Raw genomic sequence first — 18,593 nt, forward strand, 5'->3', positions numbered from 1 at the left:
TGGGGTTATGGCAGCAGATAGCCCCCATAACCCCGGTATTTTTTGAAACGGCAGGCGGTCGGCTTTCAGATAAGGGTGGTCCCAGTGGCGGATTCGCCGCGGAATTACCCTTACGGTGCAGGGGAAGAGGTGTCCCCCCTCCTGCCGCGTCCCAGACGTTTTCCCAGCTTACCGGACCCGCCGGCAGCGGGGAAAACTATCCGGTCCCGGATCCTCAGAGACAGGAAGTCGAGTGAGGGCAAGATGGCCCTCACTCGACTCTATGGTCTTGGAGGACCGGAGCTACGTCAAAAGACGTTGCCTAGCAACCGGTTTAAAGGGCCGCTTTTTTTTTTTTTCCTCTTTCAACAATTTTTTTTTTTTTTCTTTTTAAGTGTAGTTGTGAGGTGTGAGGTCTTTTTGACCCCAGATCTCACAATAAAGAGGACCTGTCATGCCTATTTCTATTACAAGGGATGTTTACATTCCTTGCAATAGGAATTAAAAGTGATCAAAACATTTTTTTTTTTTAAACTGTAAAAATAAAAAAATAATAAATAAAATAAATAGGAAAAAAAAAAAAATTAAAGCGCCCTGTCCCCGTTAGCTCGCGCGCAGAAGCAAACGCATACGCAAGTCCCGCCCACATATGTAAACGGTGTTCAAACCATACATGTGAGGTATCGCCGCGATCGTTAGAGCGAGAGAAATAATTTGAGCCATAGACCTCCTCTGTAACTAAAAGCTAGTAACCTGCAGACATTTTTAAAATGTTGCCTATGGGGATTTTTAAGTACCAATGTTTGGCGCCATTCTGTGAGCATGCGCAATTTTGAAGCATGACATGTTGGGTATCTAATTACTCGGCGTAACATTATCTTTCACATTATGGAAAATGTGGGCTAAATTTACTGTTTTCTTATTTTTTAGTTCAAAAAAGTGAATTTTTTTCAAAAAAATCGCATTTGGAAGACTGCTGCGCAAATATGGTGTGATAAAAAATATTGCAACGATCTCCATTTTATTCTCTAGGGTCTCTGCTAAAAAAAATATATAATGTTTGGGGGTTCTAAGTAGTTTTCTAGCAAAAAAAATTATTTTAGCTTGTAAACACCAAGTGTCAAAAATAGGTCTTAAAGTGGATAAATGGACAACTTTGTGTAAAGCGCTACTTGGATGTTAGGCCTATGTATGTGGCCAGGCTGTGAAAAAGTGTTACACATGTGGTATCGCCATACTCAGGAGGAATAGCAGAATGTATTTGGGGGTGCAATTTTTGCTATGTACATGCTATGTGTTAGAAATATTGCATAAATGGACAGCTTTGTGTAAAAAAAATGTGTTTTCATTTTCTTTCCAAAAACTTGTGGAAAAAAATTACATATTCAAAAGACTCAAAAGACTCATTATGCCTCAAAAATTATACGTTGGGCTGTTTGCTTTCCAAAATGGGGTCATTTTATGGGGGTTTCCATTGTCCTGGTGCTCCAAAGCCTTCAAAAGTGCGATAGGTTGTCAGGAAATTATATGTGTAATTTGTGCTCCTAGAATGCCGGACGGTACTACTTGGATGTTAGGCCTCTGTATGTGGCCAGGCTGTGAAAAAGTCTCACACATGTGGTATCGCCATACTCAGGAGGAGTAGTAGAATGTGTTTTGGGGTGTAGTTGCAAGTATACATATGCTGTGTGAGAGAAATAACCTGTTAATACGTCAATTTGTAAAAAAAAAAAAAAAAAAATCTTCATTTTGCAAAGAGTTGTGGGAAAAAATGACAACTTCAAAAAACTCACCATGCCCCTTATTATATACCTTGGAATGTCTACTTTCCAAAAAGGGGTCATTTGGGGGGTATTTGTACTTTCCTGACTTTTTAGTGTCTCAAGAAATGTGATAGGCCTTCAGTACATCAGGTGTGGTCAAGTGTGATCAATTTTCAATGAATAGCACCATAACTTGTGGACTCTCTAACTTTCACAAAGACCAAATAATATACACTTATTTGGGTTATTTTTACCAAAGATAAGTAGCAGTATAAATTTTGGCCAAAATTTGTGAAGAAAAATTACTCATTTGCTAAATTTTATGACAGAAACAAAGAAAAATGCGTTTTTTCACAATATTTTCAGTCTTTTTTTATTTATAGCACAAAAAATAAAAAACCCAGTAGTGATTAAATACCATCAAAAGAAAGCTCTGTTTGTGTGAAAAAAAGGACGCAAATTTTTTATGGGTACAGTGTTGCATGACTGAGTAATTGTCATTCAAAGTGTGAGAGCGCTGAAAGCTGAAAATCAGTCTGGGCAGGAAGGGGGTGAAAGTGCACTGTAGGCAAGTGGTTAAACCTCATTTGCCACATAGTTGACCAATGAAACGGTGCACTGAGGTCAGCTTGTAAGTCAGAGACATCCTGTAAAGAAGTTATTCCTCTGCAAAGCTTGGTGTCATCTGCAAAGACTGAAATGCTACTTTTAATCCCAGACCCTATATCATTTATAAAGATATTAAAAAGTAAGGGTCCCAACACTGAACCTTGGGGTACACCACTGATCACCTTAGACCATTCAGAGTAAGAATCATTAACCACTACTCTGAATTCTATCTTTTAGCCATTTTTCTATCCATTTACAAACTGATCTTTCCAAGCCTGTAGACTTTACTTTACACATTAGCTGTGTGTAGGGAACTGTGTCAAACACTTTTGAAAAATCCAAGTATATTACATCCACAGCCACCCCTCTGTCCACGGTTTTACTTACCTCCTCATAAAAAGAAATCAGGTTTGTTTGACAATTTCTATCTTTCATGAATCCATGCTGTCTGTTGCTTAAAATATTTTTTTTCCAGCAAGAACTCCTCTATGTGGTCTTTTATTAAACTCTCCAATGTCTTCCCGACTATAGAAGTTAAACAAACAGGTCTATAGTTACTTGGCAAAGACTTTGATCCCTTTTTAAATATAGGTTCCACATTGGCCCTACGCCAATCCAGTGGTACTATTCCAGTCCTTAACGCGTCCCTAAAAATTAGGGACAAAGGCTTTGAAATTAAAGCACTCAATTCTTTTAGGATGCGTGGGTGGATGGCCAACTGGTCCAGGCGCTTTATCCACCCTTATTCTGTCTAAATATTTCTGGACCATATCACTTTTGAGCCATTGTGGATCTTTTGAGGCTGTGTCAATACCATCCTCATTATGGTCATGAGCTCCCCCATGCTTCTTTGAAACAACAGAGCCAAAGAAAGTATTTAATAAATTTGCCTACTCTTTGTCCCCAGTCACCCACTCCTGAATATTTTGTAAAGGGCCTACATGCTCAGACCTGGCCTTTTTACTATTAACATATCTGAAGAACTTTTTGGGGTCTGTCCTACTACCTTTTGCAATCTGTCGTTCATTTTGAATTTTCGCATCCTTGATTTCCTTTTTACATATTCTGTTATATTCCTTATAACAATTCAACAATGATAGTGTTTCTTCCTTTTTACATTTTTTTAAAAGCTCTTGTTTTATTATTTATAGCTTTTTAACTTTGGCAGTGAGCCACAAAGGTTTTATTTTTAACCTTTTAAACTTATTGCCCATGGGAATATACTTTGCAGTGAGTCTGCATACAGTCTTTCTGAAAATTTCCCATTTCTGTTCTGTGCTCATCGATGCCAATATTCCCTCCCAGTCTAAATCCTGGAGAGCAGCCCTCCTCCTTGGAAAATTTGCTCTATTAACCACTTGCCGACCGCTCACGTTGCTGCTACTGCAGCAGAGCGGCTCAGCTGGGTCCAGCGACATAGACCTACGTCGCTGGATTCCTCCCCCTCTCGGCGCCGTCGGAGGCTCGCTCCCGCTGTATTCAGACACAGCGGGAGTCGGGCCAGGGGAGGAGAGGCGGTGATCACCGCCGCTCTTCCCCGATCGTCGGGGAAAGAGTGAGGAAATCCGCCGCTTGTGTAAACAAAGCAGGAGGATCTCCTCTGTGACAGGCAGGGACAGATCACAAGATTCAGCATAGCTGAACCTGCTATCTCTGTCTGTGTCACACAATCCCCTTCCCCCCACACACGTCAGTAAGCATGAGGCACACATTTAACCCCTTGATCACCAAAAGTGTTAAGCCCTTCCCTGCCAGTGTCATTATTATAGTGACAGTGCAAATTTTTATAGCACTGATTACTGTAGTAATGTCACTGGTACCCCCAAAAGTGTCAAAAATGTCAGTTAGGGGTCCGATCTGTCCGCCGCAATGTCGCAGTCCCGCAATAAAAAAAAAAATCAGAGATCGCCGCCATTACTATTAAAAAAAATAAACAATAAAAATGACAAATCTTTCCCGTAGTTAGTAAACACAATAACTTTTGCGCAAACCAATCAAAATACGCTTATTGTGATTTTTTTTTTACCAAAAATATGAAGCAGAAAACAAAATTGGCCTAAAATGTTAAAAAATTTTGATTTATAAAATTTTTTTGGGGAACGTCGCACAGGTGATCAAATACCACCAAAAGAAAGCCCTATTTGTGGGGAAAAAAAAGTTTAAATTTAATTTGGGTACAGCATTGCACAACCGCGCAATTATCCGTTAATGTAACGCAGTGCCGAATCGCAAAATTTAGCCTGGTCAGGAATGGGGTAAAATCTTCCGGTCTTAAAGTGGTTAAAAATACGCTCGTTGTAGCTAAATACATTTTGGTCTAAATATATGGACAAAAATTTAATATATTGGATATTTTTTAACTGTGAAAGTAGAAAATGTCAATTTTTTTCACAAACTTTTCGCTCTTTTTTTATGAATATCGCAAAAAAATGAAAAGCGCAGAGGTGATCAAATACCACCAAAAGAAAGCTCTGTTTGTGGAAAAAAAGGACGTAAATTTTGTTTGGGTACGGCGTTGCATGACCGTGCAATTGTCAGTTAAAGTCGCGCAGTGCTAAGTTGAAAAAAGTGGCCTGGACGTTAAGCAGGAAAATCCTCCAGTCCTAAAGTGGTTAAAAGTTAAGTGTTTTTATATTTCCTGTATGTGTTTTTTGCTTACAGCTAACATTAAATGAAATATTATGGTCACTGCTACCCAGATGTTCTTTTCTATGAACATTATTAATAAGTTCTGCCTGGTTTGAGATTACCAGGTCCAACAGAACATCATTTCTATTGGGGGCCTCAAACTGTACCATAAAATTGTCTTGTAATAGGTTTATACATTTTTTCCTTTTAACTGTTCCAGCAGTGCCATTACTCCAGTCAATGTCTGGGTAAATAAAATCCCCCATTATTATCACTGTCCCAGCCCTTGCAGCCCTTTCTATCTGTGCCAGGAGCGGAGTCTCCACCTCCTCATTAATACTGGGAGGTCCGTAACAAACTCCAATGATAATCTTTGAATTACGCACACCCATGTACATGTCCACTCATACTGCTTCAGACTCATCACACTCTCCCATCAACTAGGTCCTCTTTCACACTCACTTTAAGAGCACTTCTCACCTCGAGACAGACACCACCACCCCTCTGTTTTACCCTGTCTTTCCAAAAGAGAGCATAGCCCGGAATATTAATAGCCCAGTCATGTGAAGAATGAAGCCAAGATTCAGAAATACCAATTAAATCAAAGTTCTCGTGCACCAGAGCTTCCAACTCACCTATTTTGCTTGGCAGACTTCTGGCATTGGTGAACAAACACTTTAATTCATTGTCACATTTTGCCCACTTGTTTTGCATATTTTTTATTTTGGTACAAATAGTACCATTTCCAATGGTTGTTTGTAACATGGGAACCTTCTTATCATCTGCCATAACTCTCACCCCATCTTTCCCCATTTCACCCACCAATAGGGGCTGACCCCTGTCTGACCTTTCTGCCCCATTATAATCTAATTCACCCTCCCCCCTCAATCTTAGTTTAAAAACTCCTCCAGCCTTCCCATTAATTAGAGCAGAGACTGTGAGCCAGGCATCCTCGTCCACATAAGTGCCCAACCTCACAAATGCACTTCTGGAAGAATAGTCAAACATTCCCATAGACACACTTTTAAACCTTGTGGACAGCCTTCCCAGAGGAGTTGAAGTGGTTATAATCCCTACGGACTAAGACTGAGATGCCATTAAAGTGCATGTGTGTGGAATGGCAGGCGCCCCAATACTTTTGGTAATATAGTGTATGTAGAGCTGGTCCCTAATTAAGAAAAATCAGTTGTCTCCTATTATTTTAAAAAAATGGCTGTCCTCACTGAATTACACAACTATCATTAATTAGCGACTAAGGAAAGCCGTCAGTCATACACAATCTTCAATATTAATGACACCAACCGTTGCATGCTGTCTTCATCCAAATTATTGAAACCTATAGCCTGGCTGGCAAGATGTCCATTGATAGAGTTTACGTCACTGGTCTCCAGAGCTTGATTCAGCAGCGCAACAGCAGATAACATCTCCACAGCAATAAACAGCTGTTCTTGCGTTAAGTAGTTCTGTTGACACAAAGTATATGTTAATTGTTAAATGATATATTGCTTGATACAATGTTACAAAAGACATTATGTTGAACTTTGATGGATTCGCAACCAAAAAGTAGACTAACCCCAAAGTTTTCGATTTGTAAATGATAAAGCATACATATTAAAGTAAACCTCATCTGGGTTAAATAGAAAAATAATTAGCCATTCCAGGCTCCATTCTTTTTTGTTTTATTAGTTTCGCTATTCTCCCTCATATCTTGTATTCACTTTGAGGGTTGCCCTGTCCATCTCTATGGATTGTAATGGTTTTATCAATAGTCTAGCTTTCCCCAAACCCTTCACCCCAACCAACAGCACTTGTATTGCAACCACATATACACACAGGGTAAGTTACTGATGCCTCGAAATGTGACTTTGCTACTATCTGGGTAAGGGGTCCGTGTGTTTATGATTTCAATATTTTTTTTTTTTTAACCTTTATATCAGAAATGAAGGCTATAATTATGATTTGGTTTCCAAGCAAGGAAATGTTGACATAACTGCATTCAATTACTTTAACTGTAAATACACAGCCAGGACATGTCATTCTAAAAAAAAAAAAAAAAAAAATGCTGTGTGTGCCCACCCACCCTCCACTTTGTCACCTGGACTGATCACACATCCTAAAAACAGGACATTGCATGGGGGTGTAGTTTATTTTCCTGGAGTCAGTCCTAGTCTTATGCTATTTTTCCATATGTGCCTGTTACTGGAGACCCTTTAAAGCCCAACTCCAGCCAAAACATTATAAAACTATTTTTTAATGGAGTAGGTATTGCTATGTGTGTCATAAGCAGGGAGATTTCCCCTGACTTCCTGTCTTGGGGAAATAAAAAAAAAAAAAGCAAGGCGAGGGTGGAAGTTTAATAGGGACCGATGTTTTAACTCTTCCCCAACCTTATGGCTGTAAAGACAGAAGGTTTTTTTTTTTTCATCTTAATGCATTCTAAACATTAGGATAAAAAGCCTTCTGTGTGCAGCAGCCCTCCTCAGCCCCCCTAATATTTACCTGAGCCCATCTCAATCCAGCGATGTTGCAGGAGTGTCTCAGCTGCCTGAGACTTTGCCCTCCTCACTGGCTCCCACTGCCCTCAATCAAATTCAGTGAGCCAATGATGGGAGAGGGGGGGGGGGGGTATTCAGGTCGTGGCTTTGTGTCTGAAGGGACACAGGGAGCTACAGCTCGGCTTCCCCCATAGAAAGATGCTTGATGTGGGGGCACTCAACAGGAGGGAGGGGACAGGAAAGCCAAAGAGGGACCCAAGAAGAGGAGGATCTGGGCTGCTCTGTGCAAAACCACTGCACAGAGCAGGTAAGTATAACCGGTTATTTTTAACAAAAAAAGAGAGACTTTAGTACTACTTTAATAAGATTGGTTTTGTTGATGTCCCTTTCCACCTCAGAAATAGATCTCATCACTCCTGTCCTTGGGACACCCTATCCCTGGGACAAGAAAAGAGGACAAATCATCACAGACAAATCAAGAACAGCTATAAAAATTGACTGAGTTTCTCCTTTATGTAAAAGAGTAAAATAGCTAGTTGAGTTTTAAAAAAGTGTTTATGCTTTAAAGCAGAGTTCCACCCAAAAGTGGAACTTCCGCCGCTTTAGGTGGTCCTAACCCCCTGACATGCCACATTTGGCATGTCATTTTTTTGGGGGGGGGAGCGGGTACCTAGTTTTGACAGGTACCCGCTCCCACTTCCGCTCGGAGCGCCGCGGCGCCCTGAGCGGAAGTTCTCCTCTCCCCCTCCCTCCCTGCAATCTTCTGGGACATGTCAAAGGTCCCAGAAGATTGCCAGCCAATCACGGCGCATAGCGCAACTCGCGCATGCGCAGTGCGTACCCGGCTGTGAAGCAGCAAACTGTCACAGCCGGGTGCCCACAGCAGTGATGCCGGCGCCGAGGGAGAGGATCGAGGCTTCAGGCGGCCGCATCGCTGGACCGTTGGACAGGTGAGTGAAATGGCTGGCACTCCACTTTAAGGATGCGTTTTTTTTTGTTTGTTTTTTTTTTTTTTTTAATATGTCACGTTATAAGTTTCGATATACTGTAAATAGCTTTAAGTGAGATTCCTCCTTACATAGTGCTCCATGCAGTAAACACACATAACAGGTATAAGCTTGGAAGGTTTTTCATGTAATCAGACACATTATTATCCCACATACATTTCTCACTCATTTCTAAGTTGTTTATTCCCCCCTGATAGCAGTAGAGAGGATTCTACAGAAGCACGCTGACTTGTTATTTTTGTCTTTTCTGCTTGGCAGGCTTCTCATCCCACCACCCACAGTACAATTACTGATCTGACAAGAAGAGTTACATGATCTCATACTAAACGTGTGTTTGTGGGATGACTCCTACCTCAGGATTTTGCTTCTGCAGGCTGAGGAGCTCGATCTGGTACAAAGTCTCTGCAAAGGGATGTACTGCTGGCAGGTGAGCCTCAGGAAGCTGCAGAGCCGCCAGGGTTTGGGAGGAATCACCACTGCGTATTGAATTATTTATCTTTTCCACGGCTCCTAATGCTAGATTTCAGCACAGCAATGAAAATAAAAAGAAGTTAGAGGATTGATGTAAACATAAAAAGGGATACTTACCAAGACTGACAACACACCATATGGACTAAGTGTGGGGGCACGCTCAAAGGGAAGGTTTACCCAAAAAACACTATTTTACCTACTGATGATGAAGCCGAATCATTATCATACTCCCCAAAGCCCACAGGCCTTTCTCATTTATCCTTCTGCTATAGCAATGGGAGTGTCACTCCTGCTGTTGCATGCTCCACAATGTTACCTGAACAAATAATCAAAAAGGGAGACTGAAACCCCATCAAAATCGCTACACCAGGGGTGTTGACCTTGGAATTTATGGTCAGTGTTCTAACCACAAGTTCCTGAGGGAGAAGCCAGTGGTGGACTCAAACCACAATCAAAACAACTGAAATATCAATTTCCAGTGGAATGACAATTATAGAAAGTTGGTTGAATGTGCCGTCTAACCTTGACACTATAAATAACTACCAGTATGCTCTCGCAATGTTTTTTTAAAATGGGTTTCTAGACCAAGAGTTGCACAGGTTTTCTTTTTTTTAGAACAACCAGCAGTTCCAAGTGCTTTCTGTTGATCATGATGACAGTTAAAGACAGATCATGGTAATTGATTTGAGATGGAAACCCCCAGCAAAGGAGCATTTCAATACTATTTCTTGCTATACAAAACTAACCATTATTCTGTGACTGCCAAACTATTTACTTTCCTTGATATGGTAACTGCCACTAATGGGTCATTTCCAATGTAAAATTTACAAACAACTAAAAAATCCCTCTGTGAGAAAGTGAAATCCTCATTCTAGCATTTTGGGAAGAGAAAATAACACACAAACCAAAGAATGAAGATCTTGTTACTGAAATGGCCAAGAAAACGGGAAATCTATGTGTGATTCAACCCATTGGCAAAACAAGAATACCATTTTTGGGTAGATAAGACCTTTAGAGCAAACGTATGGTGTCTTGAAAGCTTCAACTGGATGGCACATATCGAAGTTATATCCAAAGCACTACCAAAACCTGGGGGTCCTCTATTATTTAAATTGCAAATGAAGCTTGCATGGACCTGCTCTGACCCATCTCTTCCCTCGCCAACACTTCTCTATTGGTCAATAAGTCAGCTATCATATTTAATGACTAATAAGAAAGCAAGGATATGGGAAAGAGAAGGCCAGATCTCTGGTTGGAAATAACATTATATAATCTCTAAGGTCTGGTGCTCCCAGTACACAGCCCAAGTAATTGTACAGAAGCCTGTTTCTGATCTCTTAAGATGCCATAGGTGACAGTGGTATACTTTCTCCCCTCATTAGAGGAAAAATTAAAAGGATAAAAGAAGAATGACAATTAGATGGATATATGTAATCATGTTTCAATATTCTTATATACACTAAGTATTTAACATACAGAAACAGAAAATGAGTTTCAGCTATATGTTAAACTCACATACATCCATTCAAACAGTACCAGGCAGTACAAAATGTTAGTACGTTCTTTAAAATGATGACAGTACACAAGCCCTCCTGTTTAGGGCAAACAATAATGAAGACAGGTAGATACACTCATGCAGGCACACCGCACAGGACAACATGGAAGATCTACAGTTAAGTCATTGGGGATTAAAGCGCTTAGTTAGCACTATACAGGTTAGTAAAACAATCTACCAAAATAGAACCCGCTTTAAAAGAAAAAAAATAAGATAAAAGATACCCACACATAGGATTTGGACGATTTCAGATGACTGTTTATGTATATGCAGAGAGCTAAAGTGTATCTATAACGAAACCATTTTATGCTATAGATGCCCTTTGAACTTTAAGGGCTAGTTGACTTACTTGTTCATAAAACCACACTATGCATCAGTTTCCTTAACACCTTACCATGCCGTGCTCAATTTTGTAAATAAATGCTTAGTTTTTCAGCTGCTCACATAATTGTCCACCACTGTCCATCCTGCAGATGGCAGGACATATTGAGTGTTGGATGTGTGGCCCAAGAAATCCATGAGCAAGCACTGCCAAGCTCTGTTCCCTACCTGCACATGTGGCCCGGAAATCCATTAGCAAGCACGCTCAGCTCTGTTCTCTACCTGCGCATGTGGCCCGGAAATCCATGAGCAAGCACTCTCAGCTCTGTTCTCTACCTGCACATGTGGCCCCGGAAATCCATGAGCAAGCACTCTCAGCTCTGTTCTCTACCTGCGCATGTGGCCCGGAAATCCATGAGCAAGCACTCTCAGCTCTGTTCTCTACCTGCGCACGTGGCCCGGAAATCCATGAGCAAGCACTCTCAGCTCTGTTCTCTACCTGCACATATGGCCCGGAAATCCATGAGCAAGCACTCTCAGCTGTGTTCTCTACCTGCACATATGGCCCGGAAATCCATGAGCAAGCACTCTCAGCTCTGTTCTCTACCTGTGCATGTTCAGTCCACTCTCATTCTCTCATTCTCTCTGAGTGACTTTTTGCGCTACTATTCTTTTTATTTATGTTTTCCAATATGTATCGTTATTTGGTGAAGTAGCAGCAGTCTGTATATTTTAGCAGTTAACGAACTGACTCCTCCAACAAGCGCAGAGATATCCTGCTTGACAAATTTGTGTCCAGATATATACTCTACTGTTCTCTACCTGTGCATGTGCAGTCCACTCTCATTCTCTCTTGCAGAACCCTGAGCTACGAGAGGGAACAGACTACATATGGGTGGGTTGGGTATGAAGTTGGTAGTGCTTGTTCATTGAGTAAGCATTTATTTACATAATAGAGCATAGCATGTTAATGTATTAGGGCCGGTTTACACAAGTGCGATGGAAGACATTGCATGTGATTTGCACCGCACTACTATGCAAATCACATGCAATGTCTGTGTGATGCAAATTCAGCCATACAGATTGTATGGCTGAATTTGCATCGCATTCGGACCAAACTCATGCAGGACCCTTTTTTGGTCTGCACCGGATTGCATGGGTGTTCACACCTATGCGATCCGATTACTGTCCGAATTGACAGTTCACACTGTAATATGTGAACTGATTTGGGGGTATCAGTAAATTTGTATTGACACTCCTAGAGGTTTGCATATGGCAGCGTGAACTGCCTGCGAGTCGGGTGCGATGTGGGAACCCGCAGTGGATTCGCAAGGTTCCCACATCGCACCAGCATGAACCAAGCCTTATGGACAATGCAATGCAAAAGTAAGTTTTTGGGAAAAGTAAGCAAACCGGAACCATTTAAAGCTCAACTTTGTTTATATCTTTGTCAGACTAGGACGGTATGTGTGCACGTCTACCAACAATGGCCCATTTTTCATGTCAAGGTGCTGGAGCAGAGAGTTTTTAGGTAAGCGATTGGTAAATCTTCTGGTCTAAAACTGAAACATGTGACACTTGCTGAATGATTATTACCCCAACCCCATGTATGGGTACCTTTACAGCTACCTAAAGAGATTTTCTTTCTTTGAACACTACTAAATTACTACTAGGACAGTTACACTGGGATGCATGTTGCACATGAAACAATCACTGAAATGTAAACTGTGGTAACACCATGAGGTTCTCAACTGACTGATGTGTACAAAATTCACAATTCAATTAATGTATGAAAGTTATACAAAGATTTAACAGGAAGATAAGCAACTGTTGTTCAAAATGGTAATATGGTATTTTTTATTCTGCTACTATGATAGAGACTGTAGATGGATGAGAACATGACTATGAATCCTATTGTTAAATTCAGTTTCCCCACTTGAAACCTCGTGTACATTATTGTGAACTGTGAAGATGACACCTTTACAAATACAGGCAACATTGGACTCCTTTCAAACCACGGGGAAAAGCTAGCAGAATATTACTATTAAATATGGTATTTTTTTTTTGTAATAGAATGCATAAAATTTAACATGGTGTCTTCCAATTTTCCACAAACCTGCTAATTTGTCATACTACAAGTATGTTCTCTAATATGATTAAATGGATGCTGTAGATTACATTCACAAACATGCACACAAAATTTCCAAGAAAACATATATATTCTTACAAAAATATAGATATTTCTCTTATATACCTATATGGAAAATGCTAATTGACTTGTTTAGCAAGCCCTTTTAGGTAAGGGAGAGCTGAGAAGAGGCTAAAAAAAAAAAACCTTAAATAAAAATGGACAGGAAATAGGCTGTAGCTAAATAAATGTAATATACAAATAAAAGACCAGTTTTACACAGGCTTCTAATAAACAATATTCAGTGGTATTAAAAAAAAAAAAAAAAAGACTGTAAAGAACTCTGAGATGGTAAGATCTATTGATCAGGGCATAGAGTGTATAATGTGCAATGGGCTGAAATGTGCCTGCACCAACTTCACAGGTGACAGGAGGGGGGTCCAAAGGAAAAAAGTGTATAGTCTCATGCCTTGGATCCTCTTACTTTAAGAACTTTTGCATTTTCTTCACCCTAATGGAGTATTTATCTTTTACTCTAAAGCCGGCCATAGACTGGACAAATTTAAAACCATGTATGGGCAGGCTGAATATACCCAAGCTGATTGATCAATCAACTTGTGTACAACCAGCCTGCTGGATTTTCATTTACGATTATTGCTAGCGGCTGTTATAGAACACAATGGCTTCCCAGAAGGGATTCCTCCATCAAAACTAAATGTGTTGACGGGGGAATCTAGCAATTTTCTTTCCTGCAACCAAAACTGCTCCGCCTATGGCAGGCTTAAAGCTATGTATTCTCCTCTAATCTGTGTAGCATAATTAAAAAACTCTATAGGAACAAACAGAAGCCTGTGTAATGTCTGTGTAGGGAGGATCAGGATGGTTCATCTATATCAATATTGAAGAACCAGACTATATAGCAAGTCGTTTGTGGACACCTATAAGAGTTTGTTAGACGTTTGCTTTAAAAGCCATGGACATTAGCATGGCATTGACCCCTCCTTTGCAGCTAAAATGGACTATCCTTTTCTAAGAGGGTTTTTTACAAAAATTTGAAGCATGTCTGTGGGAATATGTTCCCATTCAGTCATAAGAACTTTTGGGAGGTTGGACAATGATGTTGGACAAAAAGGATCCGGCAGTAGTCAGTGTTTCAATAACTGCAAAAGTGTTTGGTAGAGTTGAGGTCAGGGGTCTGTGTGGTCCACTTGACCTCCTCCACGCCATACTCTTCAAACCTTGCCCTTATACTCCTGGATTCGTGCACAGGAGTACTGTCGTGCTGAACAGAAAAGGGCATGCCCCAAACCTCTGCTACAAGGTCTGAAGTGCAATATTGTCTAAAATGTCTTTGTATGCTGTCAATTCGCATGCTAAATCAGTGCCTACTGCCGACACCGACTTTGCGGCACCGCCCCAACTCCCAAAAGTAGTTCCTGCACTACTTTTGCAGACTTTTGGGGCGATTTCGATAGACATCTGTGCATGAACCCGCACGGATGTCTCTCAAATCGCCCCTGAACTAGCACTGAAATGCCGGTTTGAAATCTTGCAAATTCAGCTAAACTCACATGATTTCAAACCTGCCTTCAGTGTGAGCCCAGCCAGAAGAGGATTGGTTTATATGCAGAGCTGCTACAGGTTTTGTAGTCTCCAGTTTTAGTACATGATTCTCATAGTGTACATAAGGAGTTAATAGGTGATATTTTTAGGTAAGCTGATCCTTTAGAACTAGAATGCTGTTGGATAACATAGAAGAATACTGTAGGTCATCAGCACACCATGGATCTATTTACAGTTTCAATGTTTTACTAAAGCACATTGGGTTTGGGTGTAATGTTTTGGAGTTGCATAGCCCCCTTCATTTGGCAGGCCACGGTGTGTTGATGACAAATGCTTCTTTATACAATAATCACCAGTTTACATGCTAGTCGTTGCTGTGGCATCCCTATATCCCAGGCTCTAGCCAGGACGATGTGAGATGGGAATATTTCTATGGTCTGTTGGATAACAAAACACAATTTAGAATATTCAGCAAAGAGATTTTGTGTATAGATTTGTGAATGATACAGAATTTCTTCTCATGTTAGACCAAGTATAAGTGAACTTTTTGCAACCAGCAGATTGCGGTTATCTTTAGACACCTTTGTTTGGTTTGTGATTTCCTCTAGTGATCTAATAGGAAGGGTATGAAAGGAGCAGCAATATTGCAGGTGTGGCTCAGTGCCGTGCAAACTGTGAAGCAGTTTCAGCAGGTATTGTTCAGTGGCTGCTGAAAATGCTGTACACAATGAAACAAAGAAATGTTAACTACCTGATACAAAAAGAATACTCCCAATACTGCACAGAGTGGTGATTGGAGCAATTGAAACACTGAGAAGGACAGTAACAGAAACAACATTTATTCAAAAAATTGGTGCTGTATTAATCAACAAATCTTTCATTTCTGCATGCACTGATTAATGAAGATTAACACTCAGGTGCAGGACAGACATTTCTGGGATTACTCACTAAGTACGTTAGCCTCAGCCTCCTTATTGGAAACACTAACTTCTTTCTGTATCTCGCTTTTGTCAAGGGAACTGGGGACACCTGCTTTCTAGGGATCAGGAGAAGAGAAACCTTTAGGTTAATGTTTTACAGCTGTAAGAACCACGGAGCTTAAAACGCAAAAAGAACATGACTGCTAACAAATGCTTAGACATGAGAAGGAGCAGGTCATCATATAGGCTAGTGATAGCGGACTGCAGCTGGAGTTTTCACTAAGAACCAGAAGTATCAATTGAGGTGCCCATGTAAAAGGTGACAATGATGGAATACTAGAGGGTATTAAGTAGTTTCTATTAATGAGATGTTTATAGTGGAAAAAGGGACAGCCAACAGCCATTAGGAGAACATTGATCAGGCAGGACTGAAACTAGAATATGATGGCCACTGATTTCCTCACAAAATAACAGGTGCCTGCAGAAATCTACCTGTTTCACTTGAACCCTTTCTACTGTAACAAACTATACAGGCTGCACAACCCACACTTCTAGTTTTTTTTTGAGTGGTCGGCAGTGCATTAAAGATTTGTTTCCTTACATGGTCAGATCACACCTGTACATAGGACTGCCCCAGAAAATCTATGGCCAGCCTTGTAGAGCTAAGCCCCGTACACACGCACAGATTGTTGGCCGTAAATTGTCGGCCGTAAACGCCCGATCTATCGATTGTAGGCTTGTTAGTATGATGCTTCCGACAACCAACTGAGAATTTTCGGCCGAAAAAAATCTGGTGTGCATGCTAAATTTTTTGTTGGCCAACAAAGAACGGCCGATTGTTCCTCAGTCAGTACAGATTTCAGAAGACAAAAATCAGATGAGCAAGACTGGGCATGCTCAGAGAAGAAAAAACACAGGGAAAGTCAACCATCACATGACAACACTTCTGAAGTTGGTTTTTGTTGGCCAACAAAAGTCCAGTGCAAGTCTAGAGCACATTTCAACCAACAAACAACACTGGACAAAAAGTTGGCCGATCAGTTGGCCAACAATCAGTGCGTGTGTACGGGGCATTACTAAGCAACTCTGCCAAAAATATATTTCTTTATGTCTTAAAGTACCCCTGGGGCAATGTAATAACAGGCTGTGGGCTGGAAGCTGGGGACAGCACTGGAGTGTACAGTAGGTAAGAAAAAAAGAAAAGAAAGTGACTTGAATTTAAAAAAAAAAAAAAAAAAAAATTGCTGGTGTGCACCAGTGCAAACAACAACATTTTTAGTAGGTTTTGTCATCGTGGATGCGATATCTACAACCCTACATGTGACTAGTAAATGCTCCTGGGGGGTTGGCGTTGGACAAGTGAATATCTTCTCCATCTTTTTTTCTTTTTTTTACTCTCCCTTTTCTTCTTCTATCTCTTTACCTTAAAAAACGCTCATTTTGTATCATAGCCCTCCTAAAATGGGGGAGGACAAGAAAGTCCTCTATCATTTAGTGGTGATCATTATGGAAGGAACTCTGGGCTTTGGTAACTATATGTTGGTTCAATGACACCGAGCTACCAATTCTTTCTGTTGATAGCTCTTCCTAGACAACCTCACCACCCTTCCTCACTAAACTTTCTCTACATGCTGCTAAATGGTGGATATTTGGTTAAATGTAGTCCATCTGGTGATACCCCTGGGAGTTATCCCATCTTTGAGCTTGTCTAATATATTCGGTCCCCATGGCCCACGTGGTGATTTTCATAGAGTACCTATATTATTTTTGATATACTGGTCAGATATATTTGCTTACAATGTGTCTGTACTTTTGTATTTCCTACTTGAAAAAGTTACCAAAAATCCACCAAAAAGGGAATTAAAAGTTAACAAATCCTGTGGTGCTAAATAAAACCCCCTCCCAATACAGTACACAGATCTGCTGGTGTATGGGCCATATTAAGGCTTTAGGTACAAAGGCATTCAGTTCTACTTCTAGTTCTTAGTGAAAGTATACACTACATTCTTGTGAATGTTCTCACAATTCGCCAAACGGGATCACGTGCATCTTTTTATTAATACAGATCACTCTATGCAGGTAAAGTAAATACAGGATGTACAAATATTTAACAATTAAATTATCATTTAGCTTAGTCAGAAAGGCAGTTGAAAGTGAGATGTGAAAAGTGTATCTCCAGCAACCAATCATATTTTAGCCTAGTACAATCAGATCACATAAAAGTGTTTTTATTTTTTTTTTTAGGGATTTTTGTACTTTGCACACCACTACTACTTTTGCCTTGACTTTTTTTTTGTAAAAAAACAAAAAAAAAAAACAAAAAAAAAAAAAAAAAAAAGGAAAAAACTGTGTGCATCCCCCCCCCCCCCCCACATTAGGTGTTTAAGAAAAAAAAAAAAAAAAAAACAGAAGCCAACAAAGAGTTTAAGTGGTCTCTGTGCATAGACTGCATTTTAAGTGTGCCCCCTACTAAAAGCATAAAAATTAAAACAAAAACCTTTACAGGCATCAAAAGGAAGATATTACATTCATTAATCACTTTTCCTCCAGCTTCAATGAGGAAGAGGGCGATGCCATCCTCCTGCTGACGAGATGCTGGGGAATGCTGAGTACTCGAAATCCTATATGCAGCAGCACAGTGTCTTCTCAGCGAGATCCGAGCTACTATACATCCTGCAGATCTCACCTGAAGAAGAATGACATCACCTTCACCTAGACACCACAGGTGCAAGCCAAGGAAAAGGGAAGTATACTATTGTTCTCTCTAGAGGGGGTCCACTTAAAAGGAACATTTTGCATTTTAGATACGAGGTCCAATTTAATGACCCTCTCCCCCATGTGACAGTATTGGGGTTTGATGATGACTGGCACACTGGCCTGAGCACTGCATCCTGGGAATAGTAGTAGAGGGTCACTTGCACCCCTATACCTGGAAGTACCAGGTATTTCTAAGTGCCCCGACACATTAATGGAGCTGCGGGGGAACACCATTTTGAACATGCGAGTTTCTGAAGTGCTGTCTTTGATTGCAAATGTCAGCCTTTGACAACAACTTTAACATGAGCCCTAATGCTATGCAAGTTGGGTGAAAATTATCCAAACTCATTCCATAACAGCAAGGAGGGGCTGGGTTAAGTTTTTCAGATACTGCTAA

At 40.5% G+C, this 18,593-nt stretch overlaps 1 protein-coding gene across 2 annotated transcripts in view; it reads right to left on the bottom strand.

Moving 5' to 3' along the window:
- The window catches only part of LOC309561249 (ras GTPase-activating-like protein IQGAP2), a 506,552-nt gene that overhangs the window by 215,036 nt on the left and 272,923 nt on the right, over positions 1-18,593 (bottom strand). The window contains exons 11-13 of one of the 2 annotated variants that reach the window (XM_082265046.1): positions 15,468-15,555; positions 8,834-8,997; positions 6,282-6,442 (exon numbers count right to left, since the gene is read on the bottom strand). In XM_082265046.1, coding sequence (XP_082121172.1) covers positions 6,282-6,442; positions 8,834-8,997; positions 15,468-15,555 — 413 coding nt within the window. The remainder of the gene's footprint in view (positions 1-6,281; positions 6,443-8,833; positions 8,998-15,467; positions 15,556-18,593) is intronic. The other variant, XM_082265047.1, reaches the window with a different exon arrangement.

This window comes from Pelophylax lessonae (genome assembly GCF_965119305.1).
Source record: "Pelophylax lessonae genome assembly, chromosome: 1".
NCBI lineage: Eukaryota > Metazoa > Chordata > Amphibia > Anura > Ranidae > Pelophylax > Pelophylax lessonae.